The sequence below is a fragment of the Podarcis erhardii genome (assembly GCF_964252035.2).
Source record: "Podarcis erhardii genome assembly, chromosome: 5".
NCBI lineage: Eukaryota > Metazoa > Chordata > Lepidosauria > Squamata > Lacertidae > Podarcis > Podarcis erhardii.
Genome location: NC_138509.1, coordinates 1,992,047 through 2,007,929, shown reverse-complemented (window position 1 = coordinate 2,007,929; position 15,883 = coordinate 1,992,047). Strand labels below are relative to the sequence as shown.

The following is a 15,883-nucleotide window of genomic DNA, read 5'->3' as shown; positions in this document are numbered from 1 at the left end:
TACAAGCCGATTCCTAAATCTTTTTCTTAATGGTCCATTCATAACGTAAGAATATTCTTCACAACTGTGAGCAGGTCAGTGGGATGGGGTAAGTGAAGACAAGTGAAAACCATTAACTATAACCTTTTCACTGCTCCTGCTCAGGCTGCACAGAAGCAGCATTTCACTGATTGTGCAGATAAAATATAACTGATAGAGTTTTACAGGATGTGGTATTAGTGTGTGAAAACAGTCCAGATCCAGGGATCCCCAGGCATGCGCCTGCAGGTGGTGGAGATGTCAGGCCCCATCCTGGCACCCAAGCATCTCCACTTGGTCGCAAGTAACTTATAGCCAGGTGCAAAATGCACCTGGCGCCTATAGAATTTTGAACACTATTTAGGGGCATAATGGAAATTCCTTTTCAACATATCATCATAGGAAAATTGGAGCATTAATATTTTTAAAATAGTATCCAGTGTGAATGTGACACCTATATAGTACCACTCATGGGACAGGTAGGATTTGCTGTGTTTCTCTGTTACATATATTCAGCGGCAACTCAGGCTTTATTACTGGATAATGCAACAGCACTCACAGGCTAAGGAATAAGGTGGTTACAAAAATCTCAGTGAATTCCCAAATTAACAACTGATAGAAAGAATCCTACCCCCTGGGAGCATTATCCTTATACGCCTTTTTTGTTCATATATATTACCCTGGCAGGTTTATAGCTGACCTTGTGTTTGTTTACATGCAAATTAATACCACTTAGTTCAATGAGACTTCCATCCAAGTAATTATGCAAGGAATAACTAAGTTTGTGGACACCTTGAGAATTAACAGAATAAGCATTCATGGACTAGAGCCAACTTCATCCGATCGTTTGTAATGCACAAAGGCTTGTGCCACAAAATACATGCTAATCTCCAAAGTACCACAAGGCTATGGTGACTAACACAACTACCCACTCTGGAATTAACGTAAAGGAGTACAGAAAGCCCTAATGAACTCTGGAACTCACTAAAAAGGAAGCATACCTAGGATTGAGCTGTCAGTTTGTCTAGTAAAGAGCATTCCCACATCTAGTATGTTTACCTAGGTGCCTTACATCAGGAAATATATTTTCCAAAGTAAAAAAAGACTGTCTAAAAACTGTTTTTAGCCAAGTTGGCAAATACAGTCCCAACAGATTGCATATTTAATGGCAAAGTAATTACTGTTGCTTTTGAAAGCAATTTCCTAGCTTGATTTTCATTGAAGTCAAAACTAGCAGCCCTAGCAGTACAGCAGAAAAAGGATGCAGCAATCCAGCATGAATATTTTATTATATTCCTAACACTCAGGGTGACCTCTCCCCATTTTATATTCACAGCGATACTGTATGCTGGGGTTAACCTGGGAGACTGTGACTAGCCCAAGGTTACACAATGAGTTTCATGGCCAAGTGGGAATTTGAAATCAGTCCCTCTCCACCCAAATATCACTACATCATACATTATATATAAGCATACTCATTTTATACAGTTTACAATATACTAACTAAAAGATAACTAGTACATATTAATGGTAAAAGTTTCTGGCTTCTACACATAGATTTATGAAAAATTGCTATGTTCATCCTGTATATTTAAAAATGTGACATCTTAATATTGGGGTCCCAATGACTGGATCTCCAGCCTTTGGCAGCCTGACATCATTCATCAGCAAATTAACAAGCATACACAATCTTTAACCCTCTATACCCTACCAAATTCCTGCTTTTCTCAGCAGTAATATACTAGCTAACTGGTCCTCTGTAAAATACACAGCCACAAACTCTCTGTAATCCAAAGGTATTTATACTGAAATTCTGAGTAATCTAAAGAGCTAGCCAACATCAATTTTTTTCTTAGATAAAATAATTCACCTTACAATCAGAGTTCAAATGCTCCGATTTCTTATTCCCACTTGAACTCACACATAGATCCAATATAAATTATGTAACATATAGAAGATACAGTATAGCCAAATTCAAATGAGCCTTCATTTAATAACTTCAGCAAGCATACAGGCCTTCTGTTAACTAAAGTTGTCCATTTCATCTGAACTGAACCAGGAACAATGGTTAAGGGCTTCAGAACAAGTCATTATATTATACCAGACTTGAAGTTACCATATTTTTCGCCCTATAGGACGCACTTTTTCCCCTCCAAAAATGAAGGGGAAATCTGTGTGCGTCCTATGGGGCGAATACAGGCTTTCGCTGAAGATTGGAGAGCGAGAGGGGTTGGTGCACACTGACCCCTCTCGCTCTCCAGGCTTCAGGAAGCTATCAGCAAGCCTGGGGAGCCCACGGGAGTTCCCGCAGGGCTCCCTAGGCTGCGGATAGCAGCCTGCCGCCCGGCACGCAGGTCGCCCTGAAGCAGAGCGCCCCGCGCTTCGGGCAGACATCGGCCAGCCCACAAGGTCTGGGGACAGCGGGGAGGCGCAGCGCCGCCATCCCGCTGTTCCCCGACCTGGTTTGGAGGCTGGCGCTGGAGAGAAGTGCGCTTCTCCCCAGCGCCAGCCCCACAAGCTCTGGGGACAGCGGGGAGGGGGAGCGCCGCCATACCGCTGTTCCCCGACCTGGTTTGGGGGGGGGGAAATAAAGGGAAAAAAATTTCCTTTATTTCCCCCCAAAAAAACTAGGTGCGTCCTATGGGACGGAGCGTCCTATGGGACGAAAAATATGGTAGCTTTTTCTCCTGGCTTGTTCTGAAGCAATTAACGAGTTTCTTGGTTTATCCTGGATTTTTCTGAAGCCATTAGACCGTTTCTTGGTTCTGATGAAATTAACTAAAGACTTTATGGCTTTGCAAGCATGATGTGGGGTATGAAACAGGTGTGTGTGTCCATAAGGCTCATTCATATTGGGGCTTATGATTATTTATTGTATTTGTTGATTTTTACACAAAAGTGACCCAAGAAGATTTGCAAAATAGTATAAACATGAAAACCATAATTAATCCATGATAGGATCTATTCTGCCTTGGTCAGATCACACCAGGAGTACTGTTCTGGGCACCACAATTCAAGAAGGGATGTTGACAAGCTGGAATGTGTGCAGAGGAGGGCGACTAAGATGATCAAGGATCTGGAGACAAAGTCTTATAAGGAATGGTTGAGAGAGTTAAGTATGCTTAACCTGGATAAGAGGCGATATGATAGCCATCTTTAACTATCTAAAGGGCTGTGTCATGGAAGATGGAGCAAGCTTGCTTTCTCCTGCTAAGGAAGGTAGGACCCAAATGGACCAATTGATTCAAGTTACAATAAAGGAGATTCCGACTACACATCAGGAAGAACTTTCTGATGGTAAGAGTTGTTCAGAAGGTGGTGGACTCTCCTTCCTTGAAGGTTTTTAAGCATAGGTTGGATGGCCATTTGTAAAGCATTCTTCAGCTGTGATTCCTGCAATGCAGGGGGGTGGACTAGATGACCCTCAGGCCCCTTCTATGATTCTGATTCTATTATAATTAATCCAAGATACGATCATCCGAATGCAGTCAATATACCTAGTTTTGATTGTAAGGTAAGCATATTAAATCCATATTTGATTATAAAGTAAGCATCTTTAGAAACGTTTTTTCTACAATACACGAGGAAGTCTGTAGAAATTCTCATAAATATGGAAGTTTAGCATAACATTTGGAGAAAAGAATAATATGTGGCAAAATCCTGCTAATTTTTGTTCTCTCAGTCAGGTTATTGATTATGGACAACACAGCAGAACTAGACTAAGCTTTATGCATTAAAAAGTTAACTTAAACAATCATTTTTCCTTTGAAAATCAGAGAGCCATATAAATCAACTATCCTTCCTCAAAGGGAATATTTGGTATTACATGCGCATATTATTTTCCTATGAAGATGCAATATGGTAAACAAATGCATAAAGCTTGAAGTTCAAGAATATACTTGCACATGGGTTTTTTGTTGTTTTTATCAAATGCCTTTCTAGGTCTCCCCTCCAATCCAGTTCAACTCCCCAAAATGTTCATCAAAGCAAGCAAATGCAGAGGAATTGTAAAAAATTGAGACAGGATTCCTTTTCACACACAAACACAAGAAGCATTCTTCTACTTCCACTGCAGCAAAAAGAATAGTTGTGAGATGTCTGTGAACAAGTATTTCTTCTAAACAGTATGTGAAACAGCTTCAGCAAATCAGCTGTAGAGTATCTGACACTTCTGCTCACCACAATACAGGAAGTGGGAGATGAGGGAAGAGACAAAAAAGAAATAAAATATTGAATAAACTGACCAATATATCCTATTTTTATTGGTATATAAAAATATAAAAATCTATTCCAGTCTGGTCTCTGAAATGGAAATTAACATTTCCTGAAATATGGGGAGCCTTTTCATTTTGCCCAAAATGAACTCATACTAATTCATATGGCTGAAAATACTTTTAAGATATGCAGACTTCACAGATGCAATAAAAAAAACCTGTTCTTTGCAGGAGACCTGAACATTTCATACCTTTTGCATAAAGGGATATTAATTGCATATTATTTCTGAGTATGCATGGTCATGGTCAAGCTGTAAATTTCACTTGCTTTATTCATCAGAACTTATGTCCGAAAACAGGTGTGCTCAGGAGTCACTCAACTTTTCCAAACTGATTGCAGGCTAAATATTATCTCACACACGATTACAAGGAAGCAAACTCCATTAAACACAGTTGCTATCTAAAATGTGTTATTTGCCAGCGGTGCAATCCTATACAGTACATGTCTACACAGAAGTAAGCTCCATTAAGTTCAATAGGCCTCTCTCAGGTAATTGTGTACAGGATTGCATTATTAATTACAGCTTCCAGCCTGATCTTAACTATGTTGACTGCTGTAAGTTCCACTCATTTCAACGTGGCTTACTCCCAAGTAACTATTTAGCTAGGATCGGAGACCTTGCTAAGGGAAAATCAACACTCCCAAACCAAGAATATCCAGTCCGCGATTCTAAACATGATTCATTGTAAAGAAGTCCCACCACTATCAATCAATAGCACCAGCAGACAGACATAGGAATGGGCTGTTTGTTTACAATGGCCACACATTTCTTGGAAATTAATTGATGGAAACCATTTTCCAAAGTTCTAATTCCCCCAAAATCACAAAATCTAATAAAGGCTGGTATGCTGTCCTTTTTTAAAAGAAAAACTTAAAAGCAATCCTCCCTGCATGAAACTGCAGGAAAGAGACCTGTCTGCCGTGTGTTTGTGTGCACTGGCAAGCTCTCCCCTTGGCAAATTCCTCCATGTTCCAGGCCCCTTCCCGGGGCCTCGTCCCCAGGCCGGCCAGGCCTTTCCCTCCCCGAGAGATGCGCGCCGTACACACGAGCACACGACACGCGGGCGTGCTGGGGACCTTCCTGGGCCCCCCGCCTCACCTCCGGCCAGGGAGCACAAGCCGCAGACCAGGAGGCTCCTCAGGACGGCGCCCATCTTCTCTCCTCGGCCTCTCACCGGCGGCGGCGGCGGCGGCGGGGCGGCGGGGGCGGCGAGGGCGGCGGAGAGCGGGGGCAGCAGCGCCTCGGCCGCCCTCTCATACTTTCGGGGCGCGGGGGGAGGCCGGCAGGAAGCGAGGGAGCCGCACAGAAGGAACCGCCGCCGCCCCCGCCCGGTCCTCTTTGTTTCTCCTCTTAAAGGGCTGCTTGGCCCTCGGCTCCCGGCCCCGGCGAGGAGGAGAAGCCCTCGTCCCCCATGTCCGCCGCCAAGGCACCGGGCGGCGGCGGCGGCGGCTGCTCCTCCTCAGGCCGCGCTCCTTCCTCCTCCTCCTCCTCCTCCTCCTCGGGAAGCCGAGAGAAAGGAAAGGCGGCGCAGCAGCAGCAGCAGCAGAGCAGCCCCTTCTCGGCCGCCGCCGCCGCCGCCGCCGCCTCCTGGATCCCCGGCGCCAAGCCAGAGAAGATCCCTCCTCCTCCTCCTCCTCCTCCTCCTATGGAGCGCCTCCCACCTGGGCCCGCGGAAAGGCCCCCTGCCCGGCGCTCCTGGCCCCCTTTTCCGGGAAGAGACGCCCCGAAGGCCGCCCCGCGAAGCTCCCCCGGGAAAGGGGGCGACGCGGCAGCCGCATTCCTCAGGGACTCCTTCTCCCGCCGCCGCCGCCGCCGCCGCCTCGCCGCCAAGCAGGGAATCAGGCCCTGGGCTGCAGAATCCCACGCTCCGGGCCGGAGGAATGTCGGAACTACTTTCGGGGACTCGGGCTGCGCGGCGAGAGCGGCACAAAGGGCGGCGGAGGAGACGGAGGAGGCGGAGGCGGAGGCGCTTCTCTCTCTCTCTCTCTCTCTCTCTCTCTCTCTCTCTCTCGTTCGGCTGCGGCGCTTTTATTTCCTTGCTGAACGTTCTGAGCGATCCGCTTGCGCGCGAGCGAAGGCGAGGCTCCAACCTGGCCCGCCACGCAGGCGGCTTGCATAAATGGGCGGAAAAAGGACGCGCCGGGGGGGCCCAATACTGGGGGGGGGCTGCCGTGTGTGCATGACGTCACACGCCCCCCCCCGCCGGGCAAGGCCTCCCTGCGAGGGAGGGGCAATGCGGCTGCGCCCCCCCCGCCCCCTCAGTCTCGGAGGGCGCAGCGCCCCGTTTGGAAATGTGGAGGGGCTGGAGCTCCCTTCGGCGCCCCTGCCGCTCCCCTCGCAGGGTTCCTTTCAAGGAGATACTGCGCAGGGAACCCTAATGGGAGAACCAGCCTTGGCATCAGCTTTACCTAAACTCAAGCAAGGCTGCTCTACTCTCAGGCTTAAGCCACGACCAGCACCTCCCTCCTTCAGACATTAAGACAATCATATTGGCTTATCTTTAAGAGGATCCGTGTAAGGATTACTGCATCTATGCATATGAATCTTTAACAGTACTGAAAATGCTATATAAATGGTAAACATGCAATCTACAGAATTTCCCTGTTCTATACAGCTGTCCTCTTTTGGGTTTTAATGGATGGGATAAGATATATTAATTGCAACTTATCCCTCCAGGTTCCAAGGCGTGGGTTGCACACAGTTTTAAAATCCCATCCTTGGGAGCAAAATTAAAAGCATAGGAATTAGGCTGTAAAACCTTGTTTTGAGCAAGTCTAGCTATGAAATAAGCTAGCTCTCCCTTTCTTACTTCACTTAACAAAGAATCAAGCAACAACTTGAGAAATAAATTTTTAAAAATATAATTTACATGCTTATAATCGTGCATTGGTTCACAGCAGCAGCAGCAGCAGTAAAAACTATGCAGGCAAAATACTTATACTTTACAGTATATCACACTCTAACCAGCTTCAGGCATGTGCTTAAAGCTGGAGCAAGTAGAGGCATATCTGCATCCATTGCTGGGCAAAGTAAAAGAGAGGAGAGGAATACGGTGGGACCTCGGGTTAAGAACAGTCTGGTTTAAGAATGATTTGGTTTACAAACTCCACAAAACCGGAAATAGTGTCTTGCTTTTAGTATTATGGCAACTCTGTGGGCCTTACCTGAGCCAAGTGCAACCCACTGTTGACTGAAGCGGGGGTCGCTCAGGAGTTTGCTTCCTTTGGCTGGCTTGTGTGCTTCTTGTAGGAAAGCAATGTGTGGTTTCATGGTGTTTACATATGAGGTGATGCGTTTTCTTTTGATAGGGTTTCCCAACCCCCACATTTAATGTAATTGCTTTTAAGCTTTTTTAATCTTGCTTATCTACTTTATAGGATGATTCCCTGCCAACTCGTCTGGGTTGCCCTGTGAACAAACGTCGGCTCCCTCGGCCAGTAAAGCGAGATGAGCTCCCCAATCCCAAAGTCATCCGTGACTGGACTTAACTGTCCGGAGTCCTTGACATTGACCTTTAAAGGACCACCGCGGGGGACTTTACTGTTGAAAGTGGGTGGGGAGGTTTATGTAGGTAGGTATGTGATTTATTATTATTATTATTATTATTATTATTATTATTATTATTTGTTTGGGGGGGAGAAAAGAGGAGAGGGGGGATGGAGGGGGAATTTTATTATTATTATTATTATTATTATTATTATCATCATCATCATCATTATTATTTATACCCCGCCCTCCCCAGCCAAGGCTGGGCTCAGGGCAGCTAACAAACAATTATAAAAACAAGTTGAATGATTACAACTTAAAAACAAGATTAAAATACAACAAATACAAAAGAATACAAATATTAAAATGCAGCCTCATCACAGGAGGAGAAAGGAAAAAGAAAGGGGGAGGGAATCAAATTAGCTCCAAGCCAAAGGCCAGGTGGAACAACTCTGTCTTACAGGCCCTGCGGAAAGAAATCAGATCCTGCAGGGCCCTGGTCTCATGAGGCAGAGCGTTCCACCAGGCCGGAGCCAGAGTTGAAAAGGCCCTGGCTCTGGTCGAAGCCAATCTAACTTCCTTAGGGCCCGGGACCACTAGGGTGTTGCTATTTGTGGACCTTGAGGCTCTCCGTGGGGCAGACCGGGAGAGGCGGTCCCGTAGGTACGAGGGTCCTAGGCCGTGAAGGGCTTGAAAGGTCAAAAGCAGCACCCTAAATCTGACCCTGTACTCCACCGGGAGCCAGTGCAGCTGGAAAAGCACTGGGTGAATATGCTCCCATGGCAGAGACCCCGTGAGGAGCCTCGCTGCAGCATTCTGCACCCGCTGGAGCTTCTGGGACAGCTTTAAGGGCAGCCCCACGTAGAGCAAATTACAGTAGTCAAGCCTGGAGCTGACCATCACATGGATCACTGTGGCCAGGTCGGGGCGGGAAAGGTAAGGGACCAACTGCTTGATGCAGCGAAGGTGGAAAAATGTCGCCTTGGCTGTTGCTGTAACCTGCACCTCCATGGAAAGGGAGGCGTCAAGGATTACACCCAAACTCTGAACGGAAGGCAGTGGCGCTAATTGGGCCCCCGCAAGAGCAGGGATTTGGTCCCTCATCCCCATGCCATCCCGACCCAGCCAGAGGACCTCTGTCTTCGAAGGATTTGGTTTCAATCGGCTCCCACGAAACCATCCAGCCACAGCTTCCAAGCATCTGATCACTGTGTCCGGGGTCGAGTCGGTGTGGCCATCCATCAGCAGATAGAGCTGAGTGTCATCAGCATATTGGTGACAGCCCAGCCCAAAGCTCTGGATAATCTGGGCAAGGGGGCGCATAAAGATGTTAAAAAGCATCGGGGAGAGAATTGCGCCCTGCGGCACTCCACACATCAAGGAGTGGCGTGACGACATTTCCCTCCTAGTGCCACCCTTTGCCCCCGACCAGAGATAAAAGAGCACAGCCAGTTACGGGCTATGCCCTGTATCCCCACGTCTGCGAGGCGGTGGTCCAGAAGATCATGATCGACCATGTCAAAGGCTGCTGACAAATCTAAAAGGATCAGCAGTCCTGACCCGCCTCGATCCAGTTGTCTACGGAGATCATCTGTTAGGGCAACCAGAGCCGTGCCGGTCCCGACTGAACCCGGACTGAAATGGATCTAAAGCCGATTTTTCTTCCAGAAACCTACCAAGCTGTTCAGCTACCGCTCTCAATTACCTTACCCAGATATGGAAGATTTGAAACTGGGCGGTAATTTAAGAGAAGAAAGAGGAGAGAACCAAAAAACAAAAGGCAACACCACCCCCCCAAAGGAAGAAACTAAAGATGTGGTGGTGGTGGTTTCTGAAAGAAGTATTTTTATTTCAAATGATAAAAGTAAGAAATAAAATATATATTAAAAAACCCCTTTGAGAGAGGAAAAGATAATATAAATTTTTGTGTGTATGTATTCTCTTTAAAGAGAAAAAGGAAATGGGGAGGAAAAAGAGAGAGAGGAAGGGGAAATAACTAGCAATAACAAAAATGTGTTTGTTTGTTTTTTAAGAAAAGATTATGATAGTTGTCAGGGATCTGCTTGCAGGGGAGGGGGGAGAGACAGGAACGTACAGAGAGCCTTCTCCTCTGTTGAGCAGCTGCACTTCGTCAGAGTCTGAGAAGGGGGAGCTTTCAGGAGACACGGAAGACGAGAGAAAGGGGAGCCAAAACACTGCTACCAGGGAAGGGGATGTACAGCTTCTGTTGCATAGCTTTCCACGTAAGGAAAAGAGGCGGAGAGGGGGTTTTCCCGGGTTTCCATGCTGGAGGGGAAATAGGAAGAAGGCACTTCCGGAATCTGCTAGCGATTAAGGCAGACATGGTTTTGAAGCTTCTGCACTGTACATAAGTTTTGCACTCAATAAAATCTGAAAAGACAGGCTGGAGTCCTCGCTGTTATCCTCGTGAGCAACTACTCTCCCACCTTACAATAGTAGGGGGAGGGAGGACTCCCCCCTTAAAAAATAAAAATAGAAAAATAAAGTAATCAGGTTTTTATTTCTGTTTTCTTTATTTTTCCTATTTAATTTTAAAAGATGAGTAATAAAAAATAAGTAGGAAGTCAGGGCTGAAGCAGTGATCTCAGCAAGTGGCCTGTGTTGGTTTAGGGCTCCCTTCTGGGCACCACCATTTTGATTCTTAAGAGTTAGGGGGAAATGGAGGTTAGAAATTTGGGGAAGGGAAAGGGGAAAGATAAAAAAATTTAAAATATTTTTGAAAAATTAAGGAAAAGGAATTAAAATAATAAAAAGAAGACTAAGATATAATAATAATAATAGATTTTTAAAAAATTAAGAAAAATATATAAATACATTTAAAATATTATATAAAAATTCTATAAAACCCAACAATTTCATTAAAAAATTACACTCTGGATGATAAATCCCATGTTAAATGTTATAGCAGTCCATATGCCGTCTCACAGTTATCATTACAATGGTCCAGGTTTTGACTTGAGGACACTGTTTTTTAAAATATTCTTTATAAGTTTCCCACTCCTTTCTGAAATTTTGGTTTGGCTGTCTCCTAATTGTCTCTGTCATTTTTGCCAATTTGAGATATTCAAATAATTTATCCTGACATTCCTCTTTTGTTGATACTAATTCTCCTCTCCATTTTCTGGCAATTAATATTCTTGCTGCTTTTGTAGCATATAAGAATATTCTCCTTTTTTCATTTGGAATATCTGAGTCTAAAATGCCCAAGAGAAAGGCTTCTGGTTTCTTTACAAAGGTTTGCTTGAACATTTTTTTCAATTCCTCATAAATAATATCCCAGAAATTCTTTTTTTTTTTTTTTTTGCAGCCGCACCACTTATGAAACAGTGTCCCTTCTGCCTGTTTACACCTCCAGCAAGCATTAGATTTCTAATTTTATACATTTTGGGCAGTTTGCTGGGAGTTTATTTACCACATATAGGACATCTTCAAAAAAATTTCCTTTAGTGTATGACAGGCCGTTCTTTATTCCATACTCTTTCCCATGCTGATAGATGAATATTTTTACCAAAATCTTTCACCTACTTAGTCATTACTTCTTACACCTCTTCATTTTTCACCTCCCGTTCTAAAAGAATCCTGTACATTCTGGATATTACTCTTTTCTTATTTTGTATTAATTCTTTATCTACTTTTGATTCTTCGGTTGCAAAACCCTTTTTCCTGTCTGTTTTAAAAACCTCATTTAATTGATAATATTGTAGCCAGTCCTTTAGGTAATGTCTGATTTCTTTGATTTTTTTTCACTTTAAATTGATTATCTTTTTCTTTCCACTGCAATGGCCTCCAGAGGGGATAGCCACCAGGGAGTTTTTGGTTCCAGTAAATCTTTATACTTCTTCCATAATTTATATAGCGGTTTCCTTATGACATGATTCAGGAAGGCTCTATATTTTTAACTTACTTAAAGCACAAGAAATAAAATTTTAAAAAATTGTGCTGCCCTGATGCTAAACAGATTTACAGTACAATCCTAACCATGTCTACACAGATGGTGTATTAAATTCATTGGAGCTTATACTCAGGTAAACTGGGGTAAGACTGTAGCCTTACTTAGCCATAAACACCATTTATGGTGTTATCACTTGCTGATCAGAAGGTTGGCAGTTCAAATCCCCTTGATGGGGTGAGCTCCCGTTGCTCTATCCCAGCTCCTGCCAACCTAGCAGTTCGAAAGCATACCAAGTGCAAGTACAGTCATACTTGGGTTCTCAAATGGCTTAGTTGCCACACAAATCCGCTCCCGAATGCCACAAACCTGGAAATAAGTGTTCCAGTTTGCGAATGTTTTTTGGAAGCCAAATGTCCGACGCGGTTTCCACTAGAGCGCAGGAAGCTCCTGCAGCCAATCGGAAGCCGTGCCTTGGTTTTCGAACTGTTTCAGGAGTCGAACAGACTCCCGGAACAGATTAAGTTTGAGAAACAACGTACCACTATAGATAAATAGGTACCAATGCGGTGGGAAGGTAGATGGTTTTTCTGTGTGCTCTGACACTTGTCATGGTTGGCACTTGTTGCACCAGAAGCAGCTTAGTCATGCTGGCCACATGACCCAAAAGCTGTCTGTGAACAAACGCCGGATCCCTCGCCCTGAAAGCGAGATGAGTGCTGCAACCCCAGAGTCACCTTTGACTGGACCTGGGACCAGGGGTCCTTTACTTTCTTTTTACTTTTTTATTATGTAATGTGTAATAATAAACTGAGCTTCTGTTACCATGTACATGCCAGGCTGGTTTCCCTCCAACTATAACATGCTTTTAAAAATAAAGTCCTCAATATGCTTATGCTGGCCCAGGCACTGATGCTGGGTCTGCTTCATCTGCCTTCATCTGCTGCTCTTTGGGTAGCCACAGGTGGGGTGGGGCGGTGGGGCCATGGACTTTGGCTATTGGCTGCAGTCCTACCTGCACCACCTGATGGGATTGCTCCTACATGGCTATGTTCTTCCTCCACTGTTGGAGACAAGTGTGCTTCTGAATACCAGTTGCTGGAAACTGCAAAAGGGGCAAGTACTGTTACACTCAAGTTCTGCTTGCGGGCTTTCCATAAGCATATTGGAGGACCAGCAGCCAGCAACCTGGGTGAGGCTCTCTTCTTAACCCCATTGACCCTTCTACCCAATATGAGAGATGCAGGCAGGTCTGTACTGCCAAAGTAAGTCAGATTTCCGTTTCTAACACCAGTGTTATATATGGCCCAATCTCAGAACAGTGAAAAGATTCAGGGGTTCTAGTCCCTGCTGTTTCCTTTGAGTGAGGTCACAAGGTTTATGGCATTTCTTTCATGTAGGTGAAATCATAGTCCTAGCAGCCCCAAAGAGCCTGTTCACCTATTAGTTTTCTAGGGAGTTTCCAGCACTGTTCAAGATGGTTCAGCTTTTGTGTCTACTCTCTCCTTTTGACTCTGGGTCTCCTAAAACTACCGATCTATTTCCCTCTCTTGCACATAAACAGTCAGGGGGAGCTGGGAAAGAAGTCCTTGCCTCTTTTGCCATACTGGCTGTCAGCTTCCTAAAATGCCTCCATCTATTTAGTTTCAGTGGCTACAGCCACTAGCTTGCATTTCAGAAGGGGTTGCTTAACAGATTTGGCAAGGGATGTTTACTTCACAAAAGAACTGGATTGCCCATTTTAGCCATCCTCCTCTTCTGCATAAGCCACTCTTGAAGCTATATTATAACATCACAGGGCTGGAGGGCATCCCAAGAGCTAGAAAAGGTTATAAGAAATAGGCTTGAAAAAGGAAAGTCCCGGCTAGAAAGTTGTACGTAGGGCAGGCAACTGCTTTTCAATTGCTAAATTATTCAGCAGAATTATTAAAACATATGAAGAAATTTATTATTATTGTACTGGAAGTACTTTAGGCTTCATTGGCAAAACATACTTTTTTGTTTGTTAACGAGATCGTGTTTTAACCACCAAGCCCTGAAACATTATTTGTCTGAGCTTACAGAACATTCAAGAACATTCAGCACATGGGTTGCATTAACTATCATGCAAGTCCCTTTTAAACAACAGCAACTGCAAACAGCTTTCTTCTTAGAACTCTATAGAGGAATTCAACATTCTGCCCTGCACATCTCTGGAGACTGTAGATTGTGGTTTGCACTGCACCTTTAAAATGAAATAATTATATATGTATTGTAATTTATTTCTAGTATTGTAGTATACTTAGATCGGAACAATGGCAGAAGTCCATGCCTCTCAGCTTTGCAGATCAATCCTATTAAGCATGTTGGTGCTGTAGTCTAAACCACTGAGCCTCTTGAGCTTGCTGATTGGAAGGTCGGTGGTTTGAATCCGTGCAATGGAGTGAGCTCCAGTTGCTCTGTCCCAGCTTCTGCCAACCTAGCCGTTCAAAAGCATACCAGTGCTAGTAGATAAATAGGTAGCACTGCGGTGGGAAGGTAAACTGCATTTCTGTGCGCTCTTGCACTCATCATGGTGTTCCGTTGTGGCAGAAGCGGTGTAGTCATGCTGGCCACATGAACCGGAAAGCTGTCTGTGGACAAACGCTGGCTCCCTCAATCTGAAAGTGAGATGAGTGCTGCACCCCATAGTCGCCTTGAGCATCCAGAGGTCCTTTACGTTTACCTTTATCTTTTAACCTTACAGGAGTAAAACCCACTGTTTAAATGTGAAGACAGACATGATACTTTTAAGTGTCCAATGTGTACCTTCACACTCCTGGAACACACATACATTTTTCTGCTCAAGATCAAGATCTATACACCGATGGTGGTGGTATTGAACTCATCTTTTCAAGTGCCATGACACTACCTACCTCTTCTTCAACATTAACTATCCAAGCTGTTTTGAAATTATTTTTAAGGTATTTATTAATTGGAGGGGGCATCAGATATATTATGTACATATGCATGTGATCATTTATTTTTTGAAACAAAACAGCAAAGCAGCAGCCAAAGGCTTTGGACATGCCTTCTGGCTTCCTACTCATTCTGTTAATAATGTCATGAATAAACAACACATGACATGGCACCATGGTGCTGTGAAATTCACTGTGCCGGATCAGTTTCATTGGCTTCCACTTATGGGGGAAGGCAGCAGAAACAGCCTAGATACTCATAGCACAATGACTTCAAAAACCTCAGGGGCTGAGAGACACCTGAAGTACAGCCTCACATGACCCTGAGGCATGTGTGGACAGGCCTAAACTTTTTATACAATCAAAACCATCTTTTTCAGTTGAGCCTGGGAAAGCAACCCCTCTATGACCCGTATATTCTGTACCATAAAATTCAGGGTACTGAATTCTGAACCTGTTGCATTTTCCAAAGGAAGCCCCATGTTGAGCACATTACAGTAATCAAATCTTGTCATTACCAGGGAATGTATCACAATATCAAATTAAAACACAGGCACATTATAATTTATGAGAAAATGAAAGATTAGACCAGCTTTCTCAACCTTTGGGGGGGGGTCTCCAGATGTTGGACTACAACTTCCATCTTCCCTGAACACTGCTCCTGCTAGTTGGGATATTGCGAGTTGAAGACCAACAACATCTGGGGACCCAAGGTTGAGAGGCTGGACTAAACCTTAGAATTCCATTCTTATAATACAGTTTTGATTATGTTTTCTAGCAACTTTTGCTCATTTTTCTCATTTTAGTGTTTACGAAAAACATAATACCTTTAAGATGATCTCAAAGTAGCTTACACAGAACAAATTCCCTATTTAATCACAGCACATTAAGAGATTTTGCCTTTGAACAATTAAGTTTTACATTCTATTTTTCCTCTTTTCAGCATAAAGCTTCAAAACAATCCCCTCACCCACTGATTTGTAGGCACTTGTGGTCTATCACACTTGCAGGAATACAGGAAAATATACAATCAGCACTTTGTAACAGTTGTGGGATTTTGATTTTTCACCACAACGTTAAGAACTATGGCACTATTTTGATCTTATAGATGGAGCTGCAATTCCCCTTGAAGACCATGTCTGCAGCTTGAAGTGCTCTTGAGCTTGCTGTTTGTAGCAATGGCTTGGACTGCATTCTATCATCTCAGGCTTGTACATCCCCTGTGGCCACCAGCTGCTGCCCTAACTTGGGTGGCAT

General features: G+C 44.3%; 1 protein-coding gene across 4 annotated transcripts in view; it reads right to left on the bottom strand.

Moving 5' to 3' along the window:
- Nucleotides 1-5,531, bottom strand: part of LRP6 (LDL receptor related protein 6) — a 107,159-nt gene extending 101,628 nt beyond the window's left edge. For 2 of the 4 annotated variants that reach the window (XM_081861344.1, XM_081861345.1), the window contains exon 1: nucleotides 5,393-5,530. In XM_081861344.1, coding sequence (XP_081717470.1) covers nucleotides 5,393-5,447 — 55 coding nt within the window. In that variant the 5' untranslated portion in view covers nucleotides 5,448-5,530. Of the gene's footprint in view, nucleotides 1-5,392 lie in introns of all 4 variants that reach the window. The other 2 variants (XM_081861346.1, XM_081861347.1) reach the window with 2 other exon arrangements.
- Nucleotides 5,532-15,883: the final 10,352 nt, after the last annotated feature.